We start from the raw sequence: 19,421 nt of genomic DNA on the forward strand, positions 1-19,421 counted from the left end.
GATTAAATGTCTCCATGAATCTGGTTAAGAACACACAAAGCTGGCTATCCATTGCGCAGCTAAATTATAGCTCAGAATCAGACGGTCTTTTGGCATGAATAAAACATGCGAAATCGAATAAATTGGGGACTGATTTTTTCCTTTGAGCCACGACATCAGACAAAGCTCCAGAAATACTCCCCAACTCTGGCAGAGATTTCCACCATCCACATCAACCCACCCACCCACCCCACATAATCCATTTGCAATAATTGCTAATTAAATTGGCGAAAACCCAATTAATTTCCTCGTTGATTTTCCACGGTTCTCTTCCATCTCTGACAGGATGACAACGACAATGCAGCCCAGCAAGTATACGGGCCTCGTGGCCGATCTGATGCCCAATATACGGGCCATGAAGTATTCGGGCCTTTTCATGCACAATTTTACCGGCGGAAGCGGGTTCATGAAGAAGGTGTACTCTTCGATTCATCTGGTCCTGTTGCTGATGCAATTCATCTTCATTCTGGTTAATATGGCTCTGAATGCAGAGGAAGTCAATGAATTGTCAGGGAATACAATTACTGCATTGTTCTTTACTCATTGCATCACAAAATTTATATATTTGGCTGTGAATCAGAAGAATTTTTACAGGTGAATGTGGTCCCTTTTTTGGTCCCTGTCCCTGTGGAGGGGTAAGAATTTCCTGACCACTTATGTCATTCCTTTGCAGAACGCTGAACATCTGGAACCAGGTGAACTCTCATCCATTGTTCGCCGAATCGGATGCCCGCTACCACTCGATTGCTTTGGCCAAAATGCGGAAGCTCTTCTTTCTGGTGATGCTAACGACCATCCTCTCGGCCACTGCCTGGACCACCATCACCTTCTTCGGGGACAGTGTCAAGATGGTGGTTGACCATGAGACTAACTCCAGCATGGCCGTGGAAATTCCACGACTGCCCATCAAGTCGTTCTATCCGTGGAATGCATTCCATGGCATGTTCTACATGATAAGCTTTGCCTTTCAGGTCTACTACGTTCTCTTCTCTATGATCCACTCGAACCTGTGCGACGTGATGTTCTGCTCCTGGCTGATCTTCGCCTGCGAACAGCTGCAGCATCTCAAGGGCATCATGAAGCCACTGATGGAGCTATCCGCCTCCCTGGACACGTACAGACCCAACTCGGCTGCTCTCTTCAGATCGCTCTCGGCCCAATCCAAGTCCGAGCTCATTCGGAATGAGGGTGAGTCCCCATTTACATCCCCACTAATTGCTTCATTCAGCTGGAATTGAATTGCAGAAAAGGATCCCGGCAACGACCTGGACATGTCCGGCGTCTACAGTTCCAAAGCCGATTGGGGCGCCCAGTTCCGTGCACCGACCACCCTCCAGTCCTTTGGCAATGGCAATGGTAATGGCAACGGCGGCGGAGCGGCAAACGGGGCTAATCCCAATGGCCTGACCAAAAAACAGGAGATGATGGTGCGCAGCGCCATCAAGTACTGGGTGGAGCGGCACAAGCACGTGGTGCGGTGAGTCAAAACCTGCACAATTTTACATCTAGATTATGGCTGGGCTTCTGGGGTTTTGTTTCGGTTGAAGGACAGATAGACAGATGGAGTGCCTGTGTCCTGTGATTGCTTTTTGTGCACTTAATAAGTTGTGTGGTTCAGTGCTTGAAATTGGTTTTGCATTCGGTGAGAGAAATTCAAAAGTTTTTTACTGCAGTTGAAGAGTTGCTGATAATTCTAAATATTGTATTATACTATCCAAAATAACATATTTGAATAAACATCTTTTAATACTAGTTAAATTCCATTAAAAAGAATCAAATTAAAGCCATTTCTAACCCACAACATTATTAGAACTAGAGAATAATTACTTTACTCCAACTTCTTTAGATAAATATCCATAAATTGTAGAAATCGTATAAAGTAAAGGGCACGGCTTATGCATTCTAGTCGTAGTTTATTACCTGACAGCTTGATAGTCTGAGATAACTCTTATTAAAAAGCAATGAATATAGATAAAGATAAATGCCTGTAAATTCGAGCAACTACCATTCAATAACTTCTATTTCCTATCTTACATGACAATCAATTTCATTGTTTATTTCGAAAATTAAATTTCTCTATCTCTCTATCTAAGCTACAAACAAACTTATTCAGAGCATTCATTGGCCGTGCCCAGGACTTGCTGCAGTTTATTTGATTTGCTAGATTATTTCCTCAATTGCAATGCCTGTCGTTGGAATCTCTGTTAAATGATTGCATCGTCTCGTGCCCCAGGGGCTGCCCATTCCCTTTAGCATTGTTTGCCTTGTAAAGTCTGGGAGTTTCGTGATTTGTTGACCAACTTATTGACCCACTCTCTAACCCTTTTACCACTCTCGTTGGCAGCCTGGTGGCTGCCATTGGAGACACCTACGGAGCTGCCCTGCTGCTGCACATGTTGACCTCGACCATCAAGCTGACCCTGCTCGCCTATCAGGCAACGAAAATTACCGGAGTCAATGTCTACGCCTTTACGGTTGTCGGATATTTGGGCTATGCCCTGGCACAGGTGTTTCACTTTTGCATCTTTGGCAATCGGCTGATTGAGGAGGTGAGTGTGGAGGGCTGAGCCGAGTATTCCACATGGAATAACTAACTTTTGAGGCTGCTTGCAACAGAGCTCATCAGTCATGGAGGCCGCCTACTCCTGCCACTGGTACGATGGCTCCGAGGAGGCCAAGACCTTCGTTCAGATCGTGTGCCAGCAGTGCCAGAAGGCCATGAGCATATCGGGTGCCAAGTTCTTTACCGTCTCGCTGGATTTGTTTGCCTCGGTACGTTCTTCGAATTGGATTTCACTTCCACTCGATTGGAAAATAAATAAGGTAACAAATACATTAAAACCTGTATCATATGCATTGCAGGTTCTGGGCGCCGTTGTCACCTATTTCATGGTGCTGGTGCAGCTCAAGTGAACGGCTCCTGGCGGACTTGATGGATTGATGGATAGTCTGTGCCTGGAAAGCGAATGCCAAGGAGTCCCCGTGCTAAGCCCCAAACTAAACCCCTCTACAACGACTCCCCCTCAACAAACCACACATTGTAGAGCAATTATAACGCAAATTATATATATTTTATACCATACCAAGTCGAAGGACGACGAACGAGCCCCGTGGGACCTGGAATACTTACATGCTGGGGCGCAAATAGAGGCCTTGAAATATTTATCGATTTTTGTACACATGTAGAGCTTTCAATGTAAACTCAAGATGCAAACCAAATAAATGTGTAGTGAAAATGCAAGGGGAGTGGGGTCGGTAAGTGTCAGTAAAGAGCCAGCTGGTTAATGGCAGCAGGATAATTATGGTTTCTCTGGGAGACCACATATTACAGAATGCTAGTCTGGAGCCAGTGCCTCTTGAAGATGGTTGAGCTGGGGTTTATTTAGTATTACCTCTGAAACTTAATCAGTGGCCAGACCTTCTCCACGTGTGGCATGCTCTTAACGATGCAGACTCTGATTCATGCCCAGCCACAGCCACAGCCATCACACGCTTCACTGCCGTTGCATGCTCCCATAGTTTTCCCCCGCCGCATGGCCAAAACGAACTTAATTGAATATAAATTATGTATCACCATCTTTGGCCAGAGTTTTCCATCTTTCCATCTCTTCGAATGATATATTTTTTGGCAATCGCGGTGGCAATTAATGGCCAACTGGTCTGGCGCAATAATAGAAGCACTAAACAATCATCCACAATTGCAGCCGAATGCGAACAATTAAACGAAATGTGGCAAAAGTGTAGTTTCAAATCACACATATCTACATACGCGCATTTTTATATATGTGGTACATATTTGTATACACATGTGTGCTGCTCTTATATTTTTGTTGGCATTTTGAAAGCGCACTTTATGGTTTTTGAAATTGCCCAACTTCGGTCGGAGCTCGCTGCTGGAACTGAACTCGAGAAAACAGAGCTAAGAAACAGCTAAGAGTTAAGAAAACGCTATACAACTCGAACTTTTAATGCGGCCACGCTCGGTACATTCAGCCAAAAGTTTTTATTTCTTACAGCTTTCATAAAACAAAAGGAAAGAAAGGCCTTGCTTGGCCACCGAAGAAGTACATACTCTTAGAATTGAACTATTTTTTGTCTGCTATTTAATAAAGTGATCCGAGGTGGATTTAATTTGATAAATTGGTAAGACGTTAAAGAACAATATTTTCATCAGAACTGTGGCACCATGTGCTACAAAAAATAAAGCTTTCGACCAGATATCTTTGAAACTGAAGGAATTCTGATGCTAATTTAGAAAAGGGAAAAAAATCAACTCTTTTTTTTTTGTACAAACACCTTATCAACGGCATAATACCCTCTACCTTTTTAAGAGTACAAAAACGAAAAGCGAACAACGAAGCACTACAACCTAAGCTGGCAGAGTGTGTGTGTGGTACAGGTAAGGCGTCGCAGAAGTGTATATACTATCTAGTCACCCTCCCATCCCTCCTAACCAGCCACTTCTTACTGTTAATTTCTTTATTGCGCCGACTTTCGTCTGCCAATGAAAGTTTCTTGACTTTGGAAATGCAACAACAGCCGCTACAGAAGGCCCAGCAACAGCAGAAACTCTGCTTAACTTATAAATCTACTATTTAATTAGTTTTCTTTGCTAAATTTTTTTTCTTTTGTAAACAAACATCTGGTTCTTCCGAAACTTAAATTGTATTTGCGATTTTTGCTGTTCAACCTCATTTGTCAATTGGCAGTACGATTTCTTTTCGGGGTTTTACATTAAACATCTCACGAATTGAGTCATTAAAATAAGAGTACAAGTCATCAACATACCACACTATACGAGTACGAAACATTTTTTAATATTCGACATGTTAATGACACTTTTATATACCGCTTAACACATTTCGTTTACATAACTCTTCCGTTTTGAGCTATTTTTATTTGTCAATGCATAATGGAGAAATTTCAGAGTTCAAAAGTTTACATTGCAAATATATATAGTAGATTTTGCTTCTTGAAAAGCTATAATTTAGGTGCATTTTAGACCGAAAAGTGTTGTTGATTTTTCAATGCATAGTCCAATTTGGGAGTACATTTTCCTATATACTGTAGCTTCAGAACAGACTGAAGAAGACTGAAAAGAAAAATATTTGGTGGAATGAGGCATACGGATAATGTTTTCTTTAAGGAGAAAATTGTGCCTCATAATATTAAAAAGGTAATATATACGAGTAACTATTGTAATAATTAAAACATCTTTCTTGGGCATACAACAACTTCCGTGTCAGAGCTACAACGTTTTCACATGCGAAAAACTGAAAAAAAATATGTTAGTTCTTATGGTATCCCAGATAATTTCATTCATTCATAAAACACGCATAAGACACCAACATCATCAGCTTTTTTCTGTTGCATTTCAAGTTCTTATACTGCCATTATAGGTGCAGTCCTAGCTTTGGTTAGTTACAACATTTTTCCATATTATTTTTTTGCATTTGGCTTCACGTTTATTTCCACACTTGCAGCGTCTGGTAGTGTTCGCTTCATGGCAAAAAAAAAGGGCGAGAGCAAGTTCAATGCATGCAAAGTCAAAGTCAAAACCCTCCACCCCCTTTCCGCAGTCCCGCAAACCCCTTTGAAAGCCCGCTTCTCTGGCCAATACGAGCGTATATAATTGCTGGCAATCAGCTAGTGGAATAATAAAAACTTAACCAAAAAACCAGAGAAAAACGAAGAAAATAGAGGCAAAACGCAATGCTTAGACTTATGGAAAATGTACATTTTTATTTAAATGAAAATGAGGAAACGCCTGGCAAGTTCAACGACTCAGACAGAGACTTGGTGAAAGATATTCGTAAAATTTCAAATCGGAATCCAATTCGAATCCAATTTCGACTGCGCCTACGAATCCACATGTGCAATAAATTGCTTAATTGTGAAAATGTTGAAAATGTACAGTATAAAGAAACAATTATGACAGACAATACTCGTAATGCAATCCGTATCGATAGATGTGGTAGTGCTTTTATGCTTTGGGGTAATTGCTCACTTTTTGCACGCACTTTTTTAGGTTTAAGAAGAGCAATTGGGTGGAAATGATGGGGGATCCGAAATGGAAGATTTTTAAGGGGGGATTGATGGGTCCAAAAGTAGCTTAGCCCTTAAAAGAACGAATGATAGCTCCGCATAACATTCTTCCAAAACAAAAGACTGAAGACACGAACTTGGGTGCGAAACTTGGCTAAACCCTTGGGTTGCCGTCAAGGGTCGGTTGGGGTATAAGACATTTAGGTGCCGTGCATGGTATCGTATCTGTCCGATGTGAATCACTGTCTGGTGTCTGAGTGTTGGATCAGTGTCTGGAGCGACGTGGAGTGTGTGATTATTGTCTGCTGGTCGAATGGTGTTTAGTTGTTTGGAGGATCGGCAGTGGAGCGTGGCCAGCAGTCTGCGCCGCTCATTGAACTTCTCTTGCGCAAATGGGCAGCACTTCTCTCCTCTCCGTCTCCCCCCTCCAACGAGCAACAGTCAGCGCGTGCATTTTTCTCTTTGACCGATTTTCATGGCATGATCTGTTTTATGGCTTTCGGTTTTCTTTTGCCATTCGTTGTTGCAATCGTGTGCGATCCGAACGCGGTTCGTTTTCTGTCGTATCTCATCGTTTTCAAAGTTCGCGGAGTATTTAAGTGGCACGAAACATGTTTGCAGACATACAGTTTCAGTTAACATCTTGAGCGCTTCGGTTGTGTCAATCATACGTCGCGTTGTCCATTGGATACTAAAGGATTACTCACTGACTAACTAACAAAACACTCTCTAACCAAGGTGAGCCCTACTCATACCACACGTACATATAGTACATCTCGTATATCTCTGAAGTGGCAACATTTTTGCGGGGCAGTTGTCATGTGTACAGCGGAGGACAATGCATGGAATTTAAATGAGTGCGACGGATAATAAACGCGATAAAGTGTGCAAATCATGTGTGGAATGTCAGACATACAAAAGAAGTGAAGGATTTTTGGGGGAGACCATCCAACGGAGGTCCATAAATTCCACAATGGAACAATAACTCGCTTTAAAATTGTGCAAATAACTCAAGCTGAATGCCAAAGAATAATAAGAATAGAGATTTATGCTGTCCAACAATGTTCAAAAGAATCTTAAGAGAATTCATAAAATGCATCACATATGCAAGGAATAACTTTGGCGTAGTTTTTGAAGCTCAGAGTTTAATGACTTTTTTATTATGTGGGAAATATGACAGAAGTGAGTGACAAGGGTAAAATATTTTAATTATTTAGGTAGTCTTTTAAAAATGTAGCTAACAATGGAATACAATACTCTTATATATATTTATCAGGAAAATTTATAGTTTTTGGATATAATAAAAATATAAGAGATGAAAAATACAACTCGAAAGAATAAAAAGAAACCTTCCAATCAAAATAAGCTTTGGAGTTCATCTAAGTATTTAAAATCATTTCCAGTTCCCAAGCTCAAACCAGAAACTAGTTTTGGAGTCATTTTTTCAACAAAGTTTTCTTTTAAAAAGAAAATTTGTGTACAAATGAAAACCAATCGATTGATTTCCTTGAATTAAAAAAGTAAAAGTCATTCTTGGAATTTATAATTCCGAATCATTTCAACAATTGCTTTAAAATACCTTTACTTTTAACAAAACTAATACCTGAAATCTATTAAAAATTCTTCATAATTATAATCCCTCATAAGAAGTAAATAACATTTAGTATGAAGAATGCCAAGCCCTTTCAATTCGACTTCGTTCTTCTTTAAAGCCGAAACTCGTACTTGTTTGCAGGCCACTTCCTCAGGCACTTAAATGTTACCCACAAATGTTGCTGAAATTCTTACTCAAAAAGTAATAGCATTACAAAATAAATGGGCAAACAGAATTATTGTAATGGCAAATGGCGCAAAGAGAGAGACAGGTACAGAGGAGAGACAAAAGCTGAAAGAGTCTAAAACCGAAAGCACTTCCACTGAAGCCTGAAAAGACCGAAAAAAGAAGGAAAAATGAGTTGGTAAAACCAGTTTTCTGACCATTTTTCTTGACTCTTGGCCGCTTGATTATCGTCTGGTTTCGCGCTGTTTTGTTTTGCTGAAGATTTTCGCAATATGTGCCGCAGAGTTGCAGGCTAGCCACATTTGCAACAGACGCAATGGCCATTAGCAGTGCCTGCAACATCAGCAGTAACCACATACACACAGTAATTTCGAGTCTAGACGTGCCTCCTCCTGAAAAATCACCGCCAACATCACCGCCGGTAATTGCAATTCTAACAGGTTGCAATATGCAACTTCATACTTGCAGCTGCTGGTGGTAAATGGTGCACAAAGTATCCTAAATCAAATCGCTTTCATTTTCGTTAGCTTGAGCTTAGGTTTTTGGCTTATTTCGAGAGCTCTGCCTCTTACCAATTGTTTTTGCTGTTGACCCCAAATGGAATCTCAGTCTGAAGTGTTCCAGATGTAGAAAGAAAACTTCTTCTGATCAACACAAAAAGATTGGTTTCCATTATAGAAAGGTAGTGATTTATTCCGCAATTATTCTTTATTCGGAATGTCGCCTTCAAATCTAATAGCTTTCATTCTCTACTCAAGCTAATTTATATATACTCGTATAAATCTTCAAAAGTCAATTACCTCATGGCAGAAAGTAAAATTGTATGCCTGACTAAAAAAAAAGAGACACAGAAAAATCAACAAGCCAAAACAGAAAATCACGCCCCAAAGAGCGTAAACAAAAGCTCTGAAGTATTTAAACAAAATATATAATACAGTAATACATAGTATATGCCATTATACATTTATCATTATTGTACGCTCCCCAAACCAAAGCTTTACCTAAGATCAGAAGAGATTTGCATTATAATTATTTTATGTCCCTTCCTCCCAACATACTATATGTATTTTGTTACGCATTTCGGGTTTTCTTATATGGATGATCGCACAAACAGCAGAGCTGACAAGCGCTAAAAACAATAGAGAAAGAAGCAAAGCCATGAATAGTTTTTGAGGTCGATGTCAGCTAATTTTGTTGTGGCCCTTACGCAAAGTAGGGTCTCTAAGTACCCGAACACCTGCTCTGGGCAGGGGCAGGGGCAGGGACGGGTCTGGAGTAATGCATATTTGGCCATAGCTCCATGCAAAGTAATGAATCGAGGCACTGACGTGTGACCGCAAGACGGGGGAACCATTTTGAAAGCGCGCAATTAAAATGTCAAAAATAATAAAAATAAAGTGTTGCAATAGAGCGGTAAGCGTAGAATGGGGGATCGTCATTATAATGGACCTCAGATGTGACTTTGATCTGTAGAAAAAGTTAGGGAACTAAATTGAATGCACAATGAACAATTTATGTTTCATTTGGAACACGTTTACCTTCAGAAAACTTACACTTTTTCCTTCCATAATCGAATATATCCGTCTCTTCCATCCCTAGATGATGATGCTACACCCCACACCCGCTCAGCGCGTAACCATTCGCGAGGAGCTGCGCGAACCTGAGGATCCAGCCGACATTGAGCGTGATATCAAGCTGATCCGCGAGTGGCTGGAGACACAGCCGCATCTGCCCAAGGACATGGACGACATGCGTCTGACCACGTTCCTGCGCGGCTGCAAGTTCAGTCTGGAGAAGGTAAAGAAGAAGCTAGACATGTACTACACGATGCGGAATGCGGTACCGGAGGTCTTCTCGAATCGGGACATCAATCGCGAGGAGCTCAGCCTTGTGCTTGACTATGTGTAAGTAGAAGAGTAGCCATAGTCTGGGGATCTGTTCTTAATCCATTGATATCCCTCAGACACTGCCCCACCCTGCCAGGGATCACTCCCAATGGACGTCGGATCACGTTTGTGAGGGGCATCGACTGCGACTTCCAGCCGCACCACATTCTGGACGCCATGAAGGTGGCTCTGATGATCGGAGATGTGCGTCTGGCGGAGGAGACAATCGGCATTGCCGGTGACATCTTCATTCTGGACGCGGCCCCAGCCAGTGCCGCTCACTTTGCCAAATTCTCACCCTCGGTGGTGAAGAAGTTTCTCATTGCCGTCCAGGAGGGCTATCCAGTGAAGGTGAAGGAGGTCCATGTGATCAACATCTCCCCGCTGGTCGACACCATCTTCAACTTTGTGAAGCCATTCGTGAAGGAGAAGATCCGCAGCCGCATCACCTTCCACAACGATATCGACAGTCTCTACAAGGTGGTGCCCAAAGATCTCTTGCCCGATGAGTACGGCGGCAAGGCTGGCAGCGTCGTGGAGCTTAATAAGTGGTGGAAGCAGAAGCTGGCCGACAACACCAAGTGGTTCCAGGAACAGGAGGATAAGAAGGCCAATGAATCTCTGCGCCCCGGCGCCCCAAAGACCAGCGATGATCTGTTCGGCATGGAAGGGACCTTCCGTCAGCTGAACATCGATTGATCACGCCTCCGCATACCCACGTCCATGCCCCACGCACCATGCCTTATGCCCCAAGCGCATCTACTTGTGTATATTTTAGCCACTCATTTGTTTAGTCCAAGCTACTGTGCACTACTATTGCTTAAACGCTTCATTCTGTCGCCTGTTCCATTACCTATTTACTACATATACTCGTACTCGTATATATCTTCTCATTCGTACATCGCAGTAATTACATACAATAATAAAGAAGCAGCAGCATATTAAGGAATGAATAAATAAAATCCACATGTCGTTTACACTATCCAACAAGGAGAAGTGGCATTGGGCGGGTGAACAACGAAAGCAACGAAATGAAAAATACGACTCGACATTTCTCAGCGAATGCCCCATTAAAGTACAAGTAATGGCCACGAATATAGTGAAGACTACTGACTGCACTGACTATCCGATTGTTGATTGCATCTGCCACAAGAGCACACTCACACACACACACACACCCAGATGCAGACACAGATGCATACAAGAGCATATTTCACTCGTCGCGTCGCGTGTCTCCACTTTGTGCAACATGCACATTGATGGCGGAAACGGAAACTTGTCGCAGTTCCTCCTCCCACGACACTAGGAGAGGCAAAGGGCTGAGCAGGACAATCCTCCCACTTGACTTACTTCGCCTGACATATTGGTTCCTTTTCCCATTGTCCTGTGAGCGATTCGGCGTACGAAATCAAGCGTGGCCGACATTTCGCAGTCACGACTCGACTCCGGACATGGTCTGCTCTGCACTGCCTTTCAATGTAAAGATTTTTGTAAATTTCCTTTCTTTTTTAAGTCGAATGTCAGTCTGAGGAATGGCTAAGAATTTGTTTGCCTGCCTAGACGGTCAAGTGGCGTTATGATTTGCAAAGAAATGTTGCCAAATTTCCCACAACTAAACCATATTTTTGAGTAAATGTCTGTTGACCAACTTCACAGATAAACTCTTAAGCCAAATGGAATTAAATGAAGCATGAACAAATGCAATACCCACAAATTGGTTGAGGAATCACACATTGTGCTGCAACAGCTTTCGAAATGAAGAAACAAATATTGTAAATAATTAATGGAGAAAAATCTTCTTTCGTACGGTTAAGCATTCATTAAGTTATTTCCACCACAAAGTTGCCAAACTTTTGGTAATTGCTTCAACCAAAAGTTTTCCTAAATCAATTTGCTTATTATTTATTCAAATTATATTAATTTGTAGAGGCATTTTGGGTGTCTGCTGCTGTCTTGCCTCATTGCAACATGTAATTTAAAGTTTTCTTGGTCGAGAGTATATAATTTTTAGTTTATAGAAATAAAATGATAGAAATATTCAGCATATATAAGGATATCACATCAGAAATGCTCCTAATAATCCGTAAAGACACCATGAAAGAAAGAAACCCTCCACTTAAGATTAAAGACGACTCAGAACGTCGAGATCTATTCGTCTTTGTGCGTTATACCATGTGCATAGCAGCCATGTATCCATTTGGGTATTCCCACGACTCGCTCCTGGGGCGAGTACTGGATTGGTTCTACGAGATCTTCAACTACTTTGTGTCCGTGCATATTCTTGGCTTGTACATCTGCACAATTTACATCAACTATGGCCAGGGGGACTTGGACTTCTTCGTCAACTGCATGATACAAACAATAATCTATCTGTGGACCATCACCATGAAGCTGTACTTCAGACGGTTCCGGCCAAAGATGCTCGATGAAATTATGTCAATAATCAATGAGAACTATCACACGCGTTCTGCTCTGGGTTTCAGCTATGTGACCATGTCGGGGGCTCATCACGTGTCCAAATTGTGGATTAAAACGTATGTTTATTGCTGTTATATTGGAACCATATTCTGGCTTGTGCTGCCCATCGCCTATAGGGACAAGAGTCTGCCTCTGGCCTGTTGGTATCCATTTGATTATACGGTAAATATAGTTCTCTATCTCTGACTAAATGTAAAATAAAGTAATCTTTTCTCTAGCAACCCATTGTATATGAAACAGTCTTCTTTCTGCAGGCCATGGGCCAGATTCAAGTGGCTGCTTCTTTCGCGTCTTCTAGTGGTCTTCATATGGTGTTCTGTGTGCTTTTATCGGGGCAATATGACGTTCTCTTCTGCAGCCTGAAGAATGTCTTGGCCACCAGTTATATACATATGGGCGGGAATATGGAAGAACTGAGGTTTACATTCAAAAACTCAAATGAAAACCTTAATATCCATTAGCTTCCCATCTACAGACAACTCCAATCTGAACAGTCTATTGCCGATGCTGAACCCAATCAGTATGCCTATTCCCATGAAGAAGAGACCCCTTTAGAGCAGCTACTCCAGCAACCACCGCAAGATGAATCCTCTAGAGATTTCCTTAAAGCCTTCAAGCGATCCTTCAGGCACTGCATTGACCACCATCGCTATATAGTAGACGTACTCAAGAAAATGGAGCGCTTCTACAGTCCCATTTGGTTTCTCAAGATTGGAGAGGTCACCTTCCTCATGTGCCTGGTGGCTTTCGTCTCGACCAAAAGCACTACGGCCAACTCGTTTATGCGGATGGTATCTCTCGGTCAGTACTTGCTACTGGTGCTCTACGAGCTCTTCATAATCTGCTACTTTGCGGATGTGGTCTACCAGAACAGCCAAAGGTGTGGCGAGGCCCTATGGAGGAGTCCCTGGCAGAGACACCTTCGAGAAATACGCAGCGATTATATGTTCTTCATGCTGAATGCCCGGAAACAGTTCCAGTTAACGGCGGGAAAGATCACCAACCTGAATGTGGATCGCTTTAGAGGGGTATTTTAGAATTCGATTACTTTTTCAAATGTTCACCTATTAATTTAATCGGTTCCCTTCCAGACCATCACCACAGCCTTCTCATTTCTCACGCTCCTCCAAAAGATGGATGCTCGGGGCTAGACAATCGTTCGGATTTCGATTTTCGATTTTATTTATACAATTTTTAGTAATTATAAAAAATATTAGCATTTTAATAAACAGATGCAAACTCATGGTTTTAATTCATATTTCCTCAATAATTCTATCAACTTTGGCAATGGCTCACACATTACACTCTCATACAGTGCGTTTCGAAGCTATAAGACAGTCGAAATTGTGCAAGGTTAACCAGAAATATTCTATCAAACTAAAGCTTAAATGTTTCAGTGTTTCAATATATTCAAATTTCATTAAATTGGAAACTAAAAATAATTCCTTTCAAGTATTTATATTTCTGGTTCTAATCAAGTAAATTATTTCATACAATTTTAGTAAAAATTCTTTCATTCAGATTTAGTTATGAAATGTATGTAATTTATGGAAAATAATTAACTCCATATTAATGATATATATATCAACTACAGCATACATATATGAAAATATCGAACGACAATACAGGAAATTAGAGAAAAAAGGTTTCGAATTACCGATTAACTCAGATGTTAATCTTGTTTGAAACAAACCGAGTCAATTTTGTATTAGATTCATCATTTACCTATTATTTAATACTCTATTATCCAAAAAAAATCAAAATCCATCTAATATCAAGGTTTCTTAACAATTCAACAACCGATTTGGTTATGAATTTACAAACAATTTAGTTTACCATTACATAAGATCGAAATTAATCGGCATATTTCGGGTTAATGTGCGTCAATAATCTAATTTATCTAATGAATTCAAGTGGAAACCGAATTAATCTTCGCATCATCATGTTTTCTTATTTTGTTTAATTAATGATATTAATTTTGATATATTATAAGAATATGTACAGGAAAATCCCGCCTTTCTCTTATAGTTTCGCAACGCACTTAATTTTCATATATGTATAAGTATGTATGTAGAAAGGTAAATAGAGTAAAACTAATGATGAACTAACATATAAAATCCATGAGGGCCGATCCGCTAATCTCAGTATTATTCATTTATTTTATTTCCTTCCTTGCAATCATTTCCGTAATCGAATTTATTTTGAAAGAAAAATTATACAATACAAAGAGAAGAACCAAAAAAATGTATGTGCTTGACAGATAAATAAATAATATTCACTTCAGTTTCGTTTCCGATTGCATTCTTAACACTAAAAGCGAAATAAATCATATACATTTATAAGGTACTTGGGTTAACTCTTCAACTCCGATACTTCTCCTCCCACTACTCGTATAATCAAACCCCCCTTCAATCGTGTTAACTACATTTTGAGCAAGAAATATAGATTTTTAACAATTATTTGTATTGTTTTTTCTGTTTTTGTATTGTTTCTAATTACGGATTTTCTCTCACAATCTTTTATTGTGCTTGGCATTTTGTACAGTATCAAAAAATCGGTTTGATTGGTTTTGTTGCGGCCGAAATACTACAGATTTTAGCTAACTTGCTTCAGATATTAGAATTAGGCAAATGCTCTAACACTTGCTTACAATTAGTTAATAATTAGCTTATGGTTTGCTCTAATCTTCAATTTTGTTGTTGCTGATTTCGATATAAAAATTTACAGTTTCTAGTTGTTCAATCGAGAAGTTCTGTAATGCTCTCTGCCTTCATTTATATATAAATTATATATGCTTTATAAAGATTTCCTTAATCTGTTGTATTATCTGTAATTATTATCAAAAAAATATATATGTATAATATTACATTATATTTTATGTTCTTCTTACAATCATTTTCCCTTTGCAATTTCCCTTTCTATCATTTTTTTGTGGTTTCTTTTTTTTGTTATTTGATTTTTTGTTTTTAAATATATTACACACAGCATAACAAGGCGAGCAGCCATATAAACAACAATAACAACAAGGCAGAGAGAGCAACAATTTGTAATTGCTGCGGATTTTGATAAATGCAATATGTTTGCTGTTTCTGTAGCCTTTGCTGTCTCCCTTTGCGCTGTACATCATCACAGATTGGGCTTTTTGTGCGACAGATTGAGTATATGACATTATTCATGATTCTGTTTCCTTTGGCCTCGTCCTCCGCCTTCTGCGAGTGTTGCTCCTGTTGTTCCTGTGCTTGTTGCTGCTGCTGTCGTGGCTTGCTGTTGACTAGTTTGGGTTGCTTGCGCCGCTAGCTCGCAAGCGACATGTGCACCGTACTCGTGCTATTGTCGTGGTTGTAGTGCTCCGTATTGATAATCACTTGGACCACATAGCCCTGGTGTATGCTGCATTCGTCGATGGGCACCTTGTCGCCCAACAGTTTCCCACTGTAGAACCAACGCTGGCAACATGCATCCACACCCTCCGTAGCCTAAATATTGGAAATACATGAATTAGATAATTATTTAAGTCCTATTAGAGCTCAACTCACCTGCAACTTCTTCTTGCACTGTCCCACCGTATCCTTGGAGTATACTGGCAGTTTAACATCAGTCATGCTCGATGATATGCGCAGCTTGAGAAAGATCTCGGTGCCGCCATCCACTGGCTCTGAGTATTCAGCGGGCGAGTCTCGTCCATTCTCCTCCTTCACGATATTAATGGGATATGACAGACAGTAGATAGGCACCTTGTACTGCGTGCCCAGCTCATCGTAGCACTCTGTGAGGTAGCTGCAAGACGAATGTTAGCCAAATTAGTAACCAGGCGGGCAATCCACTATCACTATCTTATCTCAAATCCACCATCCAGTCCCCTTCCCCCCCCCCCATAAATACATTACCCAACGATTTGGCCCTAATGCTAATGATTCAATGCCAGCTGGGGTCGGGCATAGACTCCGATAAGAGTCTGATAAAAGAGGAAATGACGTATGTGACATATGGAATGGGACGGTGGGGTAGCAAGGACATGGACTGGGCCACATGCAAGCCGTCAGACAGTGGAGTGGAAAGGTCAGCGCTGCATTTAAATAAATATGGTTTACAGTCCGATGGAATCGAATGCCAGCGTCGTGGGGCAGTCAAAAATCGATGTCTAATAAAAACGTTAGCGCGCAAATAAAGAGACACATGGCGAAGCCTCTAATGCTCTCCCTGCTTGTGAAGTAGTACTACATAATTGATCTATATTTTGGCCATGTGGTGCGTCACAAATGAAGGAATACCAATAGCTATGGAATATGATCGAACTGATTTGGAATGCCATAAAATCCAAGATAATTGGTTTATTTGTGGGCACTTTCTTAAGGGAGTATTAGATATGTCAAAGTTGTATCTATTTGCAATAAATTTCTACTAAAGAATTACCAACCAAACCGAACTTGGTTCTATTTTCGGAAAGCTCTTACTAAACCATTCCTAAATGCCTGCACGAAGAATAGATTCCAAATGTTTTCTAACCCACTAGCAAGCCTCATCACAAATTTATAATACCCCAGGCATCGTCCATTAAGGGACCCAACGAACCGCTGTCATGCATTAATGGAGTTATGGCTATAAAAAAATCACTTTATGCTATTGATTTTCTCGCGTCGAGCGAGTGCAGACGAGAGCAATTAGCATTCTGTGGGCCATAATGGAAAAGGACTTAACTCAACTCACCCATTTGGCACTGACACGTTGGCCCCATCCAGTATGGCCTGGGCCATTTGAAAATCCAGCCCCTCGGCGGCATTGGTGGCGGCGCGCAGGGCATCCCAGATTTCTTTGCGACCATCAAAGGCCGGGGCCGTATCCCAGAACTCGTCCCGCTTTGAGCGCAGCTGTCCCTCGGTCAATGGCACATCGGAACGCCAGCGTATTGTCTCATGGCAGAGTGGGCGATTTTTGCGCGACGCGCCCAAGGCAATGCCTGCGAAAACGTCACAAATCAAAAACAGATTGCCGATTAAGGGGTATTGATGCCACCGATGTGAAGGCCACTCACCTGCACTGGGTGGACGCGATATGCTCGCCGACGAGACGCTCATAGTCTCGTTGTCGGGATTCATGCGACATACACAAGCGCCCATTTTTGTGGCGGACGCAAGCACAACAGTGCCTCGGTTTCCTATCAAACAGCAAAGAAAGGATCCTATAGGCAATATATACATTTATATATATAAAAGTATATTTGTATTAAAATTGATGAAAATTCTTACCTCTGCCCCGCACAGCCGCCTTGTTTGCTTTTTGATTTGTGTGCGTGTGTATAGTGCCTGTTTCTGATTTGTGCCTCAATCTATACTATGTTTGCCTTATTTTTATCAGATTGGTTGTCTTTAATATTGTTTTGTTTGACTGCTTCGGTGATTTATATTGCGCGACGAACATTAATTTTGTGTTTGTTTTTTTGTTTACATTTTACATTCGCCTAATTTACAACATGGCAACTACACGGTAACTACATAATGGGAGGAAAAGAGGGTATGGACAATAGGCAAAACGGCCGAGATAATGCAACGCATACAAGGTAAAATTCACCCGTTTTGCCTAATATACTACATTTTGTCTCCAAGGTATATTGTCCTCATACGCGAGGTGAGGTTCGTACGAGCCTTGCAATTCGATTTGGTTGTTTTGGCCTGCTGTCCATACCTTATTCCATAGCCCATTCAAAATTACCCTCTCACGACTCATGTTTTCGTTGCAGTGCAGCAGTGTGACCGTTTGACCCTCGGAAAAACCGTAAATATACCGGTGAAAAACATGAACTTAGCCCAATAAACTCTTTTTTCACAGGTTCAACTTGAGTTGTTAAATGTTCCTTGCATAGATATAGGTTAGGTTAGGTTAAGGCGGTAGCCGGGAGGGGGGGGGGGGGGGGGGGGGATAAGAGCCTCCCGCCCCCAAGCTCACTTGGACACATAGATATAATAACTTTAAAAAATGACCAGTTTCTTAATATTCATGCATGAATTTTAATACGACAATGAGTTATCAATGGTTAGGTGGTAATATTTCTGGACTGGATCGAAAATATGTATTTGAAATGAAGGTTTTTTGTGGTATATATCAACGGAATTACGTTTCAGAGTTCGGAGTTTTGGTGGTTCACGTTTCAAATTTTATTTGCCATAATGGGAATGGTCACATTGATAGCACAATCGATGTTTTACTTCCTATATCGATAGATACGCGCATATTTTAAATGTTTTCAACTGGAACAGGATTTTAAACCGTTCACTGCTGCTAATGATTTGTATTGTTCTGACGTATTCAATAACAACTGTACTACTTGATGTATTACGTTAATTATTAACTTTAATTATTAATTAATATTAACCAAAAAGTCCCACTTAGTATAATAGAAAGCTTTAAATATTTATAATGGTTTCCAAACACGGGTTTGTTTGGAGGGCTTCCCGCCTTCGTAGAGCTCCAACCACTAGTCTGGGCTTAAAATATATACATATATTGGATCTATCCCTACTGGCGCTACAAGGAATATGCATAAATTCAGTGTATATTAATCCGTATAACTGCCATAAACCTATTCTTATATTACTCTATTTCCGCGTATGTCATTAATGGCAATAAAATCATAAAAAAAATTTTCTTGATCAATACAAAATCAATAAAAACTTCCGAGCTCTATAATATAGTATGAATGTAATCAATAAAATCATCTGGTTGCTTCGATTCCTCCGTTTCCCCTGCTCAGGACTGATAAGCGCTTGTCTGCCATTGAAACTAGAATATGGTTGGTTGTCTGTCGGGAATTTGCCAGAGCAGAGTCGTTTGCCCTGCGAAATTTCATTAAGCGATTAATTTGCCCACAATTCTCCCTGGAACAATATTTAATGAGTAAATATTATATTTAGGAGTGTCTTAGCTTTTGGGGGAGCAGTATTAATGATAATTTCTCTCGTGCAAACAAATAGACTCTCTTCTCTTAAATCACCCCAGTAAAAAAGAGAAGAGCTGTTTGCATGTATGAAAATTGCTCTTTTTAATGAATGGAATATTTGATGGATATAAAATTAAATCGAATTCGATTAGCAAGGTTTCACAAAGGTATTAAATCGACTCCAATAAAAACTACAATGGTATCACACTTATCCCCATTAGACATTTTTGTACTGGTTCTTAAGCTCTCTCTTTGTAAA

General features: G+C 40.6%; 4 protein-coding genes across 4 annotated transcripts; 3 read left to right on the forward strand and 1 right to left on the reverse strand.

Moving 5' to 3' along the window:
* Positions 1–325: 325 nt before the first annotated feature.
* On the forward strand, positions 326–2,952 carry LOC108157640 (odorant receptor coreceptor). Its single transcript, XM_017289784.1, has 6 exons — positions 326–633; positions 713–1,227; positions 1,285–1,516; positions 2,384–2,588; positions 2,656–2,811; positions 2,902–2,952. The coding sequence occupies exons 1-6, from the start codon at positions 326–328 to the stop codon at positions 2,950–2,952; spliced, it is 1,467 nt and encodes a 488-aa protein (XP_017145273.1).
* Positions 2,953–6,699: 3,747 nt separating this feature from the next.
* On the forward strand, positions 6,700–10,712 carry LOC108154294 (alpha-tocopherol transfer protein-like). The gene is made up of 3 exons (XM_017284546.2): positions 6,700–6,822; positions 9,464–9,768; positions 9,828–10,712. Exons 2-3 carry the CDS (start codon positions 9,464–9,466, stop codon positions 10,447–10,449), a joined length of 927 nt encoding a protein of 308 aa, XP_017140035.1. The 5' UTR covers positions 6,700–6,822; the 3' UTR covers positions 10,450–10,712.
* Positions 10,713–11,844: 1,132 nt separating this feature from the next.
* LOC108153886 (odorant receptor 83a) lies at positions 11,845–13,462 on the forward strand. Its single transcript, XM_017283986.2, has 4 exons — positions 11,845–12,390; positions 12,447–12,646; positions 12,704–13,256; positions 13,320–13,462. The coding sequence occupies exons 1-4, from the start codon at positions 11,845–11,847 to the stop codon at positions 13,377–13,379; spliced, it is 1,359 nt and encodes a 452-aa protein (XP_017139475.1). The 3' UTR covers positions 13,380–13,462.
* A 697-nt stretch (positions 13,463–14,159) lies between these two features.
* LOC108156942 (ubiquitin domain-containing protein 1) lies at positions 14,160–17,684 on the reverse strand. Its single transcript, XM_017288705.2, has 5 exons — positions 17,475–17,684; positions 17,261–17,407; positions 16,936–17,185; positions 15,765–16,005; positions 14,160–15,704 (listed from the first exon to the last, which is right to left on the reverse strand). The coding sequence occupies exons 2-5, from the start codon at positions 17,343–17,345 to the stop codon at positions 15,522–15,524; spliced, it is 759 nt and encodes a 252-aa protein (XP_017144194.1). The 5' UTR covers positions 17,346–17,407; positions 17,475–17,684; the 3' UTR covers positions 14,160–15,521.
* Between the last annotated feature and the right edge of the window lie 1,737 nt (positions 17,685–19,421).

The sequence above is a fragment of the Drosophila miranda genome, chromosome 2 (genome assembly GCF_003369915.1).
Source record: "Drosophila miranda strain MSH22 chromosome 2, D.miranda_PacBio2.1, whole genome shotgun sequence".
NCBI lineage: Eukaryota > Metazoa > Arthropoda > Insecta > Diptera > Drosophilidae > Drosophila > Drosophila miranda.

Bases quoted from the DNA above. Each gene is read 5' to 3' on its own strand.
- LOC108157640 (XM_017289784.1), top strand. From the start codon at position 326: ATGACAACGACAATGCAGCCCAGCAAGTATACGGGCCTCGTGGCCGAT. The intron at 634-712 runs GTGAATGTGGTC...ATTCCTTTGCAG, and splicing joins AATCAGAAGAATTTTTACAG to AACGCTGAACATCTGGAACC. The intron at 1,228-1,284 runs GTGAGTCCCCAT...ATTGAATTGCAG, and splicing joins CGAGCTCATTCGGAATGAGG to AAAAGGATCCCGGCAACGAC.
- LOC108153886 (XM_017283986.2), top strand. From the start codon at position 11,845: ATGAAAGAAAGAAACCCTCCACTTAAGATTAAAGACGACTCAGAACGT. The intron at 12,391-12,446 runs GTAAATATAGTT...TCTTTTCTCTAG, and splicing joins GGTATCCATTTGATTATACG to CAACCCATTGTATATGAAAC. The intron at 13,257-13,319 runs GTATTTTAGAAT...GTTCCCTTCCAG, and splicing joins ATGTGGATCGCTTTAGAGGG to ACCATCACCACAGCCTTCTC.
- LOC108156942 (XM_017288705.2), bottom strand. From the start codon at position 17,345: ATGGGCGCTTGTGTATGTCGCATGAATCCCGACAACGAGACTATGAGC. The intron at 17,186-17,260 runs GTGAGTGGCCTT...ACGTTTTCGCAG, and splicing joins ATCGCGTCCACCCAGTGCAG to GCATTGCCTTGGGCGCGTCG. The intron at 16,006-16,935 runs GTGAGTTGAGTT...TTCGTCTTGCAG, and splicing joins AACGTGTCAGTGCCAAATGG to CTACCTCACAGAGTGCTACG.
- LOC108154294 (XM_017284546.2), top strand. From the start codon at position 9,464: ATGATGATGCTACACCCCACACCCGCTCAGCGCGTAACCATTCGCGAG. The intron at 9,769-9,827 runs GTAAGTAGAAGA...GATATCCCTCAG, and splicing joins AGCCTTGTGCTTGACTATGT to ACACTGCCCCACCCTGCCAG.